Source organism: Coregonus lavaretus (genome assembly GCF_964263955.1).
Source record: "Coregonus lavaretus genome assembly, chromosome: 1".
In the NCBI taxonomy this organism is placed as follows: Eukaryota; Metazoa; Chordata; class Actinopteri; order Salmoniformes; family Salmonidae; genus Coregonus; species Coregonus lavaretus.
The window spans coordinates 69,295,988-69,312,398 of NC_139988.1; the positions used below are offsets into that span (position 1 = coordinate 69,295,988).

The following is a 16,411-nucleotide window of genomic DNA, read 5'->3' on the forward strand; positions in this document are numbered from 1 at the left end:
CTGTTTTAAAGTCACCATTGGCCTCATGGTGAAATCCCTGAGCAGTTTCCTTCCTCTCCGGCAACTGAGTTAGGAAGGACGCCTGTATCTTTGTAGTGACTGGGTATATTGATACACAATCCAAAGTGGAATTAATATCTTCATCATAATATATAATAATAATATTATAATATAATAATGCTATTAATAATAATAATTAATGATATTCATCATGCTCAAAAGGATATTCAATGTCTGCTTTTTAATTTTATTATTTACCCATCTACCAATAGGTGCCCTTTGCGAGGCATTGGAAAAACTCTCTGGCCTTTGTGGTTGAATCTGTGTTTGAAATTCACTGTTTGACTGAGGGACCTTACAGAAAATTGTATGTGTGGGGTACAGAGATGGGGTAGTCATTGCAACTTATTTTATGACTTTTTAACCATATTTTCACTCCTGAACTTATTTAGGCTTGCCATAACAAAGGAGTTGAATACTTCCTGACTGAAGAAATTTCAGCTTTTCATTTTTAATTAATTTGTAAACAAAATTGAAAAACATAATTCCACTTTGACATAGGCAAACTTCATTCATGAATGTAGATCAGAAATCATACTGGTGTAGGCAAAGGTGAATCTGGGTGATTTTCCCCCCAAAATAAGGTGATTCCAAAATGTCAAAATAAGGCATGATCTGAGTATGAAATGTTCCTCAATGCTTTCATGGCAATAAAGGCATTTAGGCATTACTTCAAAACAATTAGATGTGGGTAGATTATCTTTAATTTTCACTGTCAAAACATGCTCAATTCCTATGGGAAATGTATGGATACTGATTATCAAACATTTTATATTTTGTGAGATTGAGAATTGTTTGTAGGTATAAAATAGAATACAGAGTTATTTAACAGTCCAGTGGTCAAATATAGATCAAGTCTAGAAATGGCCTTACAAAAATAGAAATAGAAAACGAGACCCCCTATTAGGATCAATAAACTTGACTTTATTTATTATACCTAAACCATCAGCTACTTGTAATCACTTTATAGTAGTGCTATGTGGAAGCGTCGACTATAAAATTACTCGCTTGATCAGTGAAAAATACAATAGGAAGACCATGGTGAATTCCCTCAAGTGCTTTTTGTTATACAATCGACTCTCGCAGGTTGTCTATTGACTCAAGGCTACACAAACAGGGGGAGGAGCGTAACACCACCTCACTGGTAACCTCTACGGGGACCACCAAGAGGTTCGGCCCAGCAGGTTCCGGCCAGGTAGGCTCCGGCCCTGTGGGCTCCGACCCTGATGGCTGTGTTTGCTCGGGGAGGTCCAATGGTGGATCAGACGTCACAGGGGCTGAGTGTAACACCACCTCACTGGTGAACTCTACAGGGACCACCAAGAGGAGTGGTTTGCCAGGCTCCGGCCTGGTGGGATGTGTTTGCTTGGGGAGGTCCGATGGCCGATTGGACACCACAGGGACCGAGACGGGTTGTGCTCGCAACCCAGCCAATTCCATCTCTGCAGCAAGGTCCAGGTTGCTCCCATAGAGCACGTTCATCTTTCGCACAAGAAGTCCCTCCGTCTCCGGGGGCTCCTCGTTCTCCTCCCGCCTTATCTGCCTCTTGGAGCGGTGCATGAAGGAGGCATGCAGGATGGAGCGCTTGAGCAGGTGCTTGCGGTAAGCCCGCTGGATGATCACGGCTGCCGCCTCTTCCTCCTTGCGCCGCAGTGTGGTGGTGATGGGCTCGTAGGAGTCTGTCGTGGGGTTGTTCATGTTGAACTTGGCCTCGATGCTCACCTTCATGGCCGTCATTTCCACCCCTTCGCCCAGCACCTCCTGGGTGACAGCCAGCAGGATGTCCAGGCAGTGAATCTTATCGCCCGTGACCAGGGGCAGGTCCATGGAGATCAGCTTGATCCGGTTGGGCTTGGCGATACGCAGGGGTTCCTGCAGGGTGTCGCAAAACTCTGACAGCTTGGCATATTCTATGAATTGCGTGCCCTCCAGGTCGAACTTCTCCCAGGTCTCGTCGAACATCACAAAGTCATCCTCGCACAGCAGGTCCCCGCTCTCCTCTTGGGCCGTGTTGAAGTTCTCCAGGATGATGGCAATGTACATGTTGACCACCACCAGGAAGGACATGATGATGTAACTGCAGAAGAACATGATACCCATGCCCGGGTTGCCGCAGTTGCCCCGCACGTCCGAGCCCGGGTTCTCAATGTCTGGGTCGCAGTCCGGAGGACCACTGTTTAGAATTGGCAGCAGAAGACCGTCCCAACCCGCAGAGGTGGTGATCTCAAACAGGCAGATAATACTGCTGCCGAACGTCTGGAAATTGAAGATGTCGTCGATGCCCGCCTGTTTTTTGACGTAGGCAAAGTTGGACATGCCAAATATGGAGAAGATGAACATGATGAGAAAGAGCAGGAGGCCGATGTTGAACAGGGCAGGGAGTGACATCATCAACGCAAACAACAGCGTCCGAATGCCCTTGGCACCTTTGATGAGACGCAGGACCCTGCCTATCCTAGCCAGCCTGATGACCCTGAACAAGGTGGGTGACACAAAGTACTTCTCTATGATGTCCGACAGCATTATACCTGAAAGGAAATTAGATAAACAATGGTTAATGACCAATCACACCTCTCCATCTACTGTTGAAATAACTAATCTTGTCTGATAACAAAACCTATAGTATAACTCAGGGTTGGGGTCAATTCCGGGGTCAATTTCAATTCCAGTCAATTCAGGAAGTACACTGAAATTCCAATTCCAATTCTCTTCAATGCTTTTCAGTGTGAAATGTTTTAATTTGAATTTGGTTTACTTTCTGAATTGACTTGAATTTAAATGGTATTGACCCCAACCCTGTTATAACTTGTCTATGACTTATCATATGTACAGTATACAATAAGGTATACAGTATAAAGGATCCTGAGGTACATACCTGCTACGGACAGGATTACCACGACAAAATCAAAGATATTCCATCCGATGGTAAAGAAGTAATGGCGAAGGGCAAACATCTTGAGCAGACACTCGCCGGTGAAAACGATGATGAAGGCCAGGTTGATCTTGTAGAGGACGTCCTCCTTCTCCACGCTCTGGTCGTCCGTCTCCACCATCATGGTGACCATGTTGAGGCAGATGAGGACCATGATGAAGATGTCAAAGAACTGCTGAGTGATGAAGTCAAATACAGCGCCTTGAATCATGTTCTGTAGGGGCCCGAGGGTCACATGGAAGAGAGGGCGAGAGGGAGAGCAGGGGAGAGACAAACACAAATTCCATTAAGTCTGTTAAAGCCAATGTTGTGTAGAAAAGGTTAATGTGGGTCAACGATGACGTCATGGCAAAGTCACACATTCTAATGTCACTGTGTATGTGGTATACTCAGAGCAGGCCTTGCGGACTCTAGCCCCATAACATAATTGAATTATTACTTGTACATTAAATGTATCACACAATCATTGGTCAAAAGATTGACATTGAAATTCTATACATTAAAAATGCACTTTCAACACAAATGATCATTGATCAAATTATGTATTCCTTATAATCAGCAACTTATTTATTGAAGGTGCTTATGTAGAGAGTAAATTTAGTCTTGGACTAGAAAGACGTAATGAATCAAAATACTAGAGAGTAGCATGAGGGTATGGCTATAACTGAATGCCATTTATGCGTTACATACCGTAGGCCTTGGGATAGGCTTCACCGGCTTCTTCGAGCCTAGTTTCTTCATGGCTTCATGATATTTCTTCTGCTCCTCTGTCATAAAGATGTCGTCACCAAAGTGCAGGATAAAAATCAAAACAACAATTATTCTGGGCATTTACATGTACACAGGTAGATACCCAAATTAATTAAAACTGTACATATCCAATCTAGATTCTGATTTGTAGCGATCTGCGATTGGTACATCAATTTTTGGACTTTTAAATTAATTATCAATACCAATTGATTCTTGAAGAGTATCTATACAGTATACAGTGCACTCAGAAAGTATTCAGATCTCTTGACTTTTCCATATTTTCTTACGTTACAGCCTTATTCTAAAATTGATTAAATAAATAAAAAATCCTCATCAATCTACACACAATACCCATAATGACAAAGCGAAAACAGGTTTTTAGACATTTTTGCACATTCATTTACATAAGTATTCAGACCCATTGCAATGATACTTGAAATTGAGCTCAGGTGCATCTTGTTTCCATTGATAATCCTTGAGATGTTTCTACAACTTGATTGGAGTCCACCTGTGGTAAATTCAATTGATTGGACATGATTTGGAAAGGCACACACCTGTCTACATAAGGTCCCAGAGTTGACAGTGCATGTCAGAGCAAAAACCAAGCCATGAGGTCGAAGGAATTGTCCGTAGAGCTCCAAGACAGGATTGTGTCGAGGCACAGATCTGGGGAAGGGTACCAAAACATTTCTGCAGCATTGAAAGTCCCCAAGAACACAGTGGCCTCTATCATTCTTAAATGGAAGTAGTTTGGAACCACCAAGACTATTCCTAGAGCTGGCCGCCCGGCCAAACTGAGCAATCGGGGGAGAAGGGACCTGGTCAGGGAGGTGACCAAGAACCCGATGGTGACTCTGACAGAGCTCCAGAGTTCCTCTGTGGAGATGGGAGAACCTTCCAGAAGGACAACCATCTTTGCAGCACTCCAACAATCAGGCCTTTATGGTAGAGTGGCCAGACGGAAACCACTCCTCTGTAAAAGTCACATGACAGACCATGAGAAACAAGATTCTCTGGTCTGATTAAACGATTATTGAACTCTTTGGCCTAATTGCCAAGCATCACGTCTGGAGGAAACCTGGCACCATCCCTACGGTGAAGCATGGTGGTGGCAGCATCATGCTGTGGGGATGTTTTTCAGGGACTGGGAGACTAGTCAGGATGGAGGCAAAGATGAACGGAGCAAAGTACAGAGAGATCCTTGATGAAAACCTGCTCCACAGCACTCCGGACCTCAGACTGGGGCGAAGGTTCACCTTCCAACAGGACAATGACCCTAAGCACACAGCCAAGACAACGCAGGAGTGACTTCGGGACAAGTCTCTAAATGTCCTTGAGTGGCCCAGCCAGAGCCCGGACTTGAACCCGATCGAACATCTCTGGAGAGACCTGAAAATAGCTGTGCAGAAATGCTCCCTATCCAATCTGACAGAGCTTGAGAGGATCTACAGAGAAGAATGGGAGAAACTCCCGAAATACAGGTGTGCCACACTTGTAGCGTCATACCAATGAAGACTCAAGGCTGTAATCGCTGCCAAAGGTGCTTCAACAAACTACTGATTAAAGGGTCTGAATATTTATGTAAATGTGATATTTTCGTTTTTTATTTTTAATACATTTGCAAAAATGTCAAAAAACCTTTTTTGCGTTGTCATTATGGGGTATTGTCTGTAGATTGATGAGGGGGGAAAAAAACAATTTAACCCATTTTAGAATAAGGCCGTAACGTAATAAAATGTGGAAAAAGTCAAGGGGTCTGAATACTTTCCGAATGCACTGTCTATTATAAGACCATAAGCCTTTCAGCTGCGGGAGGGTCTACTCCTATAATTTTGCACCAATTGGCTCAAAAGAAGCGTGTTGCCCTCTTACATCAGGCTGTCTACTTTATGTTCTGCTGTGTTTTCTATTTTTGTTTATTTTCTTTGTGTTTAGAATGGCATTTGATGTTAGCATTTGTAGGCCAATTTTGCATCTGTAAATTCAGACTGTCGGTTTGTGTGTCTGATCCTAGAGATCTGTGGTTTTTTAGATCTGAGTTTTATGAGTTTCTATGTTTTAATGACCCTGATCCTGTCTACAGAAGCAAAGACGTTTGATGTGAAGGTGGATGCTGTATATAACAACTATTATTTTTAGATCTCAGTCTCTAGTTTACGAAATTTGATGTACAAAGATTTTTGATTGAGAAGGCCTTTATTTTTGGACTCGGGCCGCTTGTAAACTGGAGCCTACACCTTTTTGGAGTTGGAACGCGAGTCAGGAGCGTCTGTCTGCACGTAAGGCCTGCTACGCGAGCACAGGTGTGCACTGAAGGCTAGGAGCGAAGAAGCGGTCGCCAAATTGGACAACCTGATGCACGGTGGGCTGTGGGAGAATCTACGTCATTCTACACAACGTCTACTGGTCGTTGCACACCTGTGCTGAAAGATCTCTAAAAACCGGCATTATGTATCTGTTACTGTGCTTGCTCTTCACTCAATGCCATCCTGGATTAAATAGGCTGAATGATCACCTTATGCTGTACAATTTGCAAACACTCCCACGAGACCATCATGTCAATACCACCAGGAACTTGGTCTCTCTCTGCAATTGCATTTGTACCACTCTCAAACGCAAGTGGGCCTACACATGATAGCATACTTCCAAAATCTTTTTTTCTGTGTCGAAAGACTCCGCTCATTTTATTGACAATGGCGCTGGCTCTGCCAAGGCCTCACGCATTGGGCAGATGTGTTGTTATGCTTTTATTGTTTATCTCTGGTAATGTGGGACCAAACCCTGGGCTGGTGGATACTATGCAATCTCTACCGACTCCCTATGATTTTAAAAACAGAGCAGGTTTTGGCCTCTTGCATGTTAATGTGAGAAGTCTATTTCCAAAAATAGCCATGATTAGAATATGGGCCAATACGACAAATGCGGGCATAATGGTTTTATCAGAAACTTGGCTAAATAAATCTGTGTCAAATAACTTGATTTCTATTGATGGGTACACTATTTTTAGAACTGAATGGATGAGTAAAGGAGGAGGGGTTGCAATTTATGTGAAATCCAAATTTAACATCTCTGAAATTACCAAAGCCAAACATTTTGAATTGCTTGCGCTTACATCTGTATCGGACTCTTTAAAAAAACTGTGTGACTATCTGAATCTTACGCAATTAATTAATGCACCTACAAGACCGAATCCCAGAGCCCCTAACAAATCAACGCTGTTGGACATTCTTCTAACGAATACCCCTCACAAATACACATCGACTGGAATATTCTGTAATGATGTCAGTGACCATTGTGCTTGTGTTAGAAATACAAAAATTACCAAAGCCAAACCCCGTTATATTTTTTAAAGATATTTTAGACAGTTTGATGAGCAAGCGTTTTTACATGATCTGTACCATAATATTGACAGAGTAAGTCTGATTCCCGATGTTGACACTGTTTGGGACAATTTTTATATTACATTTGTGTCCATTTATGATAAGCATGCCCCTGTGAGAAATTTAGAATCAGTGGAAGGACAATCCCTGATTTTCAGATAACTTGGCAGAATTAATTTGAAAGAGAAATGTCTCTTGGGCCCAAGCTAGACTTACAAATGCTCCTGTTGACTGGGCATCCTTCAGAGCACTAAGAATCAAATGCACAGGATTGATCAGGAAGACCAAATCAGATTTCTACAGTGGCTTGCGAAAGTATTCACTCCCCTTGGCATTTTTCCTATTTTGTTGCCTTACAACCTGGAATTAAAATGGATTTTTTGGGGGGGGGTTGTATCGTTTGATTTACACAAGATGCCTACCACTTTGAAGATGCCAAATATTTTTTATTGTGAAACAAAAAAGAAATAAGACAAAAAAACAGAAAACTTGAGCGTGCATAAGTATTGAGGTCTGGGCTTTGACTAGGCCATTCCAAGACATTTAAATGTTTCCCCTTAAACCACTCAAGTGTTGCTTTAGCAGTATGCTTAGGGTCATTGTCCTGCTGGAAGGTGAACCTCCGTCCCAGTCTCAAATCTCTAGAAGACTGAAACAGGTTTCCCTCAAGAATTTCCCTGTATTTAGCGCCATCCATCATTCATTCAATTCTGACCAGTTTCCCAGTCCAATGAAAAACATACCCACAGCATAATGCTGCCACCACCATGCTTCACTGTGGGGATGGTGTTCTCAGGGTGATGAGAGGTGTTGGGTTTGCGGCAGACATTTTCCTTGATGGCCAAAAAGCTCAATTTGAGTCTCATCTGACCAGAGTACCTTCTTCCATATGTTTGGGGAGTCTCCCACATGGCTTTTGGCGAACACCAAACGTGTTTGCTTATTTTTTTCTTTAAGCAATGTCTTTTTTCTGGCCACTCTTCCGTAAAGCCCAGCTCTGTGGAGTGTACAGCTTAAAATGGTCCTATGGACAGCTCCTTCAGGGTTATCTTTGGTCTCTTTGTTGTCTCTCTGATTAATGCCCTCCTTGCCTGGTCCGTGAGTTTTGGTGGGCGGCCCTCTCTTGGCAGGTTTTTTGTGGTAACATATTCTTTCCATTTTTTTAATAATGGATTTAAATGGTACTCCGAGGGATGTTCAAAGTTTCTGATATTTTTTCATAACCCAACCCTGATCTGTACTTCTCCACAACTTTGTCCCTGACCTGTTTGGAGAGCTCCTTGGTCTTCATGGTGCCCCTTGCTTGGTGGTGCCCCTTGCTTAGTGGTGTTGCAGACTCTGGGGCCTTTCAGAACAGGTGTATATATACTGAGATCATGTGACAGATCATGTGACACTTTGTTTGCACACAGGTGGACTTTATTTAACTAACTATGTGACTTCTGAAGGTAATTGGTTGCACCAGATCTTATTTAGGGGCTTCATAGCAAAGGGGGTGAATACATATGCACGCACCACTTTTCCGTTATTTGTTTTTTTGAATTTTTTTAACCAAGTTTTTTATTTTTATTTCACTTCACCAATTTGGACTATTTTGTGTATGTCCATTACATGAAATCCAAATAAAAATCCATTTAAATTACAGGTTGTAATGCAACAAAATAGAAATAACGCCAAGGGGATGAATACTTTTGCAAGGCCCTGTATGTTAGTGCCACTGAATGGATTAAATATGTTGATAGCAGGCCCTGTTACAGAGGAGTGTAATGCTTTTTTTTAGGCTGGATCATGTTGTTGAATTGTATTGTATTGTTGTATGTTTTAATTCTGTAATGTATTGATTGTTGCTGACTTCTTGGCCAGGTCTCCCTTGAAAAAGAGACTCTGGGTGTCAATGGGTTTTTCCTGGTTAAATAAAGGTAAAAAATAATAATAAATACATTTGACTACATTAGCCATAATGCTCATTGACTGGACATTCCAAATTATGCATCACAATAGTAATTTTAATTTATGCAACATGCAGCAATCCACGGTATAGAAGGTACAGTATCAATTGCGCTGCTGCGCTTACAGTCTATGGCGGGCCTGTGCACAAAATATCCAATGGCATATATCATGACCCACTGCGCTGTTTTCCCCAATTCAAACTAACCCTCAAATCCATTCAAATAATGCTGTCAAATAAAGCAATGTACATAATGAGTCAAATAAGCACTAGGCCTAAAACATAGGCAACAAATGTGAGCTAGTAGATTAGTCCGCCCACACTGGAGAGGTGTAAATTACATTCCCACTGCCATCTTGGATGTGGTCTCACCAGTGCTAGCTGCAAATTCTAGCTGGTCACTTCACAATAGCCTATGGAATTAAATTATGCACGACTGCTGTCCAGGAGTTTCACTCAGTGGGTTAAATTGTCATGATAGCGATTTCAAGATTGTAGGCCTATTCGTCAATTTCTGAGCTGATCATGGCAAAAAAGAAAATACGAACTGCATTTTCCAAGATAACTCGACGCCTGATAAACTTGGGTAGGGTTGTAGCTGACATAGGTGGTGTGACACTTGAGTTTCAAGTTTGGGTAAGCTAAGAATTTATCCTACCATTTCTACCGATCTGCGTGCCAGTTATGATTTTCATATTCGCCTTTCGTGGAAAAGTTTCATTTCAATAATAATGTTTTCGTTTCTCAAAATCATTGTCACGTGGTTAATGATTCAAATCTGAATGAAAATGATAAAAATCTAAAAGTTAAAATTCAGCTAATGCGAGAGCACCAGCCTCTGCCATATGGACACATTGATAGGCCTACATCTTATTGCCGCTTGCTACAAACCCCCCTCAGCCCCCAGCTGTGCCCTGAACACCATATGTGAATTGATTGCCCCTCATCTATCCTCAGAGTTCGTATTGCTTGGTGACCAACACTGGGATATGCTTAACACCTTGGCCGTCCTACAATCTAAACTAGATGCCCTCAATCTCACACAAATTATCAAGGAACCTACCAGGTACAACCCTAAATCCGTTAACATGGGCACCCTCATAGATATCATCCTGACTAATTTCAACAAGCATTTTGCTACGGCTGGCCATGCTTTCCACCTGGCTGCCCCTACCCCGGCCACCAGCTCTGCACCCTCCGATGCAACTTTCCCATGCCCCCCCCGCTTCTCCTTCACCCAAATTCAGATAGCTGATGTTCTGAAAGAGCTGCAAAATCTGGACCCCTACAAATCAGCTGGGCTAGACAATTTGGACCCTTTCTTTCTAAAATTAGCCGCCGAAATTGTCGCAACCCCTATCACCAGGCTGTTCAACATCTCTTTCATATCGTCTGAGATCCCCAGAGATTGGAAAGCTGCCGCGGTCATCCCCCTCTTCAAAGGGGGTGACACTCTAGATCGAAACTGTTACAGACCTATATCCATCCTGCCCTGCCTTTCGAAAGTATTTGAAAGTCAAGTTAACAAACAGATCACCGACCATTTAGAATCCAACCGTACCTTCTCCACTATGCAATCTGGTTTCCGAGCTGGTCATGGGTGTACCTCAGCCACGCTCAAGGTCCTAAACGATATTATAACCGCGATCGATAAAAGACAGTACTGTGCAGCCGTCTTCATTGACCTGGCCAAGGCTTTTGACTCTGTCAATCACCGCATTCTTATTGGCGGACTAAATAGCCTTGGTTTCTCAAATGACTGCCTCGCCTGGTTCACCAACTACTTCTCAGATAGAGTTCAATGTGTCAAATCGGAGGGCCTGTTGTCTGGACCTCTGGCAGTCTCTATGGGGGTGCCACAGGGTTCAATTCTCGGGCCAACTCTATTCTCTGTGTATATCAATGATGTCGCTCTTGCTGCTGGTGACTCTCAGATCCACCTCTACGCAGACGACACCATTTTGTATACATCTGGCCCTTCATTGGACACTGTGTTAACAAACCTCCAAACGAGCTTCAATGCCATACAACACTCCTTCCGTGGCCTCCAACTGCTCTTAAACGCTAGTAAAACTAAATGCATGCTCTTCAATCGAACGCTGCTTGCACCCGCCTGCCCGACTAGAATCACTAATCTCGGCGGCTCTGACTTAGAATATGTGGACAACTACAAATACCTACAGTGGGGAGAACAAGTATTTGAAACACTGCCGATTGTAGAGGTCTGTAATTTTTATCATAGGTACACTTCAACTGTGAGAGACGGAATCTAAAACAAAAATGCAGAAAATCACATTGTATGATTAATAAGTAATTAATTTGCATTTTATTGCATGACATAAGTATTTGATCACCTACCAACCAGTAAGAATTCCGGCTCTCACAGACCTGTTAGTTTGTCTTTAAGAAGCCGTCCTGTTCTCCACTCATTACCTGTATTAACTGCACCTGTTTGAACTCGTTACCTGTATAAAAGACACCTGTCCACACACTCAATCAAACAGACTCCAACCTCTCCACAATGGCCAAGACCAGAGAGCAGTGTAAGGACATCAGGGATAAAATGGTAGACCTGCACAAGGCTGGGATGGGCTACAGGACAATAGGCAAGCAGCTTGGTGAGAAGGCAACAACTGTTGCCGCAATTATTAGAAAATGGAAGAAGTTCAAGATGACGGTCAATCACCCTCGGTCTGGGGCTCCATGCAAGATCTCACCTCGTGGGGCATCAATGATCATGAGGAAGGTGAGGGATCAGCCCAGAACTACACGGCAGGACCTGGTCAATGACCTGAAGAGAGCTGGGACCACAGTCTCAAAGAAAACCATTAGTAACACACTACGCCGTCATGGATTAAAATCCTGCAGCGCACCGAAGGTCCCCCTGCTCAAGCCAGCGCATGTCCAGGCCCATCTGAAGTTTGCCAATGACCATCTGGATGTTCCAGAGGAGGAATGGGAGAAGATCATGTGGTCTGATGAGACAGAAATAGAGCTTTTTGGTCTAAACTCCACTCACCATGGAGGAAGAAGAAGGATGAGTACAACCCCAAGAACACCATCCCAACCGTGAAGCATGGAGGTGGAAACATCATTCTTTGGGGATGCTTTTCTGCAAAGGGGACAGGACGACTGCACCGTATTGAGGGGAGGATGGATGGGGCCATGTATCGCGAGATCTTGGCCAACAACCTCCTTCCCTCAGTAAGAGCATTGAAGATGGGTCGTGGCTGGGTCTTCCAGCATGACAACGACCCGAAACACACAGCCAGGGCAACTAAGGAGTGGCTCCGTAAGAAGCATCTCAAGGTCCTGGAGTGGCCTAGCCAGTCTCCAGACCTGAACCCAATAGAAAATCTTTGGAGGGAGCTGAAAGTCCGTATTGCCCAGCGACAGCCCCGAAACCTGAAGGATCTGGAGAAGGTCTGTATGGAGGAGTGGGCCAAAATCCCTGCTGCAGTGTGTGCAAACCTGGTCAAGACCTACAGGAAACGTATGATCTCTGTAATTGCAAACAAAGGTTTCTGTACCAAATATTAAGTTCTGCTTTTCTGATGTATCAAATACTTATGTCATGCAATAAAATACAAATGCATTACTTAAAAATCATACAATGTGATTTTCTGGATTTTTGTTTTCGATTCCGTCTCTCACAGTTGAAGTGTACCTATGATAAAAATTACAGACCTCTACATGCTTTGTAAGCAAAATCGGCAGTGTATTAAATACTTGTTCTTCCCACTGTAGGTGTCTGGTTAGACTGTAAACTCTCCTTCCAGACTCACATTAAGCATCTCCAATCCAAAGTTAAATCTAGAATCGGCTTCCTATTTCGCAACAAAGCCTCCTTCACTCATGCTGCTAAACATGCCCTCGTAAAACGGACTATCCTACCGATCCTTGACTTCGGCGATGTCATTTACAAAATAGCCTCCAACACTCTAATCAGCAAATTGGATGTAGTCTATCACAGTGACATCTGTTTTGTCACCAAAGCCCCATATACTACCCACCATTGTGACCTGTACACTCTCGTTGGCTGGCCCTCACTATATATTCGTCGCCAAACCCACTGGCTCCAGGTCATTTATAAATCCTTTCTAGGCAAATCCCAGCCTTATCTTAGCTCATTGGTCACCATAGCAACACCCACCCGTACTATGCGTTCCAGCAGGTATATCTCACTGGTCATCCCCAAAGCCAACACCTCCTCTGGTTGCCATTCCTTCCAGTTCTCTGCTGCAAATGACTGGAACGAACTGCAAAAATCTTTGAAGCTGGAGACACTTATCTCCCTCACTATCTTTAAGCATCAGTTGTCAGAGCAGCTTACCGATCACTGCACCTGTACACAGCCCATCTGTAATTAGCCCACCCAACTACCTCATCCCCATATTGTTATTTACATTGTTATTTATTTGCCTCATTTGCACCCCTGTATCTCTATTTGCACATCATCTTCTGCACATCTATCACTCCAGTGTTACTACTAAATTATAATTGTAATTATTTTGCACTAGGGCCTATTTATTGCCTTACCTCCATAACTTACTACATTTGCACACACTGTATATAGATTTTCTATTGTGTTATTGACTGTACATTTTGTTTATTCCATATGTAACTCTGTGTTGTTGTTGTTTTTTCCGCACTGCTTTGCTTTATCTTGGCCAGGTCGCAGTTGTAAATGAGAACTTGTTCTCAACTGGCTTACCTGGTTATATAAAGGTGAAATAAAGAATGAAAGAAATTAGCACATGGATCTCAGAGATAGCATACAGGCCAAATTTTCCAATGCAGCAGTAGGCCTATAACTTCCATTGTCAACTAAGTAAAAATACATGAAGCCTACAAATTAAAACAGTCAAAAATATCCTGATGAAAATGTAGGTTCTTTAAATCACATTCATCTATCTACCCCGCCTCTCTGCCTCTCTTTCTATCTCTCTTGACTTGAGCTATTGCTAGTGAAGTGCAACATTGTATCAAATCAATCAACTGGGTCCATCCTAAAGCTGTGGCTAGCGAACTTGCAACATTGTATTAACTAGCCTATTCCAGCCTGCCCCAGTGAGCTCGAGACAGACCGCTGTTTTTTACGCAAGGGAAAGTGTTCAGGTATTTTATGACATTTCCACTGGATATATGGGATCATCAGAGCATGACATTTTGCTCTTTCACACTGAGGCTTGGTGATTATCGAGGGGGAGAGTGTTGGAACGATTTTTCAAATACTGTGAGGAACTAGGCCTATTAGCCTATCATTCGCAATGGATGTAAAAAAAATACAGACGTTTTCCGTTGACTTACTGTGTGAGGTGAAGAAAAAATGACTGAGAAGCTCAGCTTATTATTAGTGGTGGTCAGAAATCAGACATCCCCAAATGGGCATATTCCTACCTACTGTATGCACGCAGCAGGCCACAAAGCCTACTTTATGCGTGCTCAGGTGTGCACACTCTGTCAACATTAACAGGACAGAGACACAAGCCAGAGTTCAGACACATGCTCATTTGCTCACATGGAGCACTCCATACAAAACTAAATTATGGTATGAAATAAACCAAAACTTGTTTCTCACAAGTGTAGCGGGTTGTGAACTATGTAAACAATGTTTCCACTCTGAGAATGAGAATAGTAAATGACTGTGATTAATAGGCTACATATATTAACAGAAATGCATTTAACCAAATTAAGGGGATTAACAGTGCATTTACTACTGGTGACATATGTAATGGGTAACACTTCAATCTTATTCAGTAAGCAGGATATCTGAAACAGTAAAGCCATTGCTTATTATTGTATTCCATTTAAACTTTATAAAAATAACTTTCCAATTGATGCTGTTTCCATTGCCAGGGACAGTTTTCCAAATAAACATCTTCAAAGATATTTATTTGTCCTGTGCTGGGATATTTTAGCCAGTCTACACAACAATGCATTCTGATTAGCATATGCAACATTTCAAAATGCAATCGCGCAAAAAATGCATACTGAGTAAATGAATCTCTGTTGAACAAAATAAATCTGCAATTCTGGAGCCCTATTTTGACAGTAAAACCATAGCACCAATAGCCACATTTTGTCAACCTAAAATTCATGCCAATCACTGGTTTGGTGTTACACATCAAAATATATTTATCATACATTCCTGCTTGGACATGTTAGATGAAACAACTTATTTCTTGAATCATACCATTTCAATAGCACTTTGAATGACTTTATAACATTATTCCAAATTTGTTCTATTGCGTGAGGCCTTGACAAAAATGTTCTGCAACCAAATCATGGGCTGGTGCCACCAACTGAAAATATTAGTGGCACCAGGGGAAAAAGTTAGAGCCCTCCTATACTGTTTTAAAATGTATATGGTGACAGAGTCAACATCACGACAGTCTACATCACGCGGCGGTGGCTCCCTCTGCTGGACATGCCAGGTCTCGAAGGGTCCTCCGGCCAGGACTAATTGGGGCTGATTGAGGCTGGTGAGTAATCAAGGGGCTGATTGCTCACCAGCCGTACGGGGCCCATAAAGCTGCCAGGAGGGCAGCACACAGGAGAGTTGGAGGCAGTGAGAGATTGCTACCGGATAGACGGCCTCATGGTCTGCTAGAACCGAGGGGCTCGGTGTTCTACCCCAGAGGAGACAGCATTCCCCGGAGCCCAGAAGGTGGTAACCCAGAAGAGATCTCCTTAACAAACACCCTTGAAACTGAGGTATCACACTTGTGTCCGTGTCTGATCTGTGTAAACGTCTAGATCAAACCCCCTGGTCTGCCATGAGTGGTGGAGAATGCGAGCAATCTGACAACATGGTCAGACCAGGGTTGACGTTTACGCAGTATCAGCATGGACGAGTTGATAGTTCAGACTAAATCGCATCCCGATCAGTTTTGAATCAAGCTAACGGAGGATGACGACTTCGAGACCTACCTTTGCACATTTGACTGGACAGCACTCCGGGAAGGATGGCCCAAGGTGAAGTGGGCGGGTCTACTGGCCCCGTTCTTGTCCGGAGACACCCAAAAGGCGTATAATGACCTCAACACCGAACAGGCGGCTAACTACGACTATCTCAAGAGGGAGGTACTCAGCCACTATGGGTAAAGCATGGCCCGTCGGGCCCAACTGGTCCACGACTGGAGGTTCGTGGCCGAAGCTTCCCCCCAAGCCCAGATGAACGACCTACTGCGCATCACCAGGGCATGGCTCCTAACCGACGTAGCCACCCTCCCCGTTATCGACAAAGTGGTCATGGATCGCTTCTTACGGGCGCTACCTCACGACATGAAGAGGGCGGCGAGTCTACGCGCGCCCCAGACCTTGGAGGACCTCTTGGGA

General features: G+C 43.3%; 1 protein-coding gene across 1 annotated transcript in view; it reads right to left on the minus strand.

The window, feature by feature from the left end:
* Positions 1 to 449: 449 nt before the first annotated feature.
* Positions 450 to 16,411, minus strand: part of scn4aa (sodium channel, voltage-gated, type IV, alpha, a) — a gene marked incomplete at its 5' end in the record, with an annotated part of 57,980 nt that continues 42,018 nt past the window's right edge. The window contains 3 exons of the mRNA XM_084163315.1: positions 450 to 2,588; positions 2,936 to 3,206; positions 3,683 to 3,784. Of these exons, the coding sequence (XP_084019441.1) occupies positions 1,126 to 2,588; positions 2,936 to 3,206; positions 3,683 to 3,784 (1,836 nt within the window). The 3' untranslated portion in view covers positions 450 to 1,125. The remainder of the gene's footprint in view (positions 2,589 to 2,935; positions 3,207 to 3,682; positions 3,785 to 16,411) is intronic.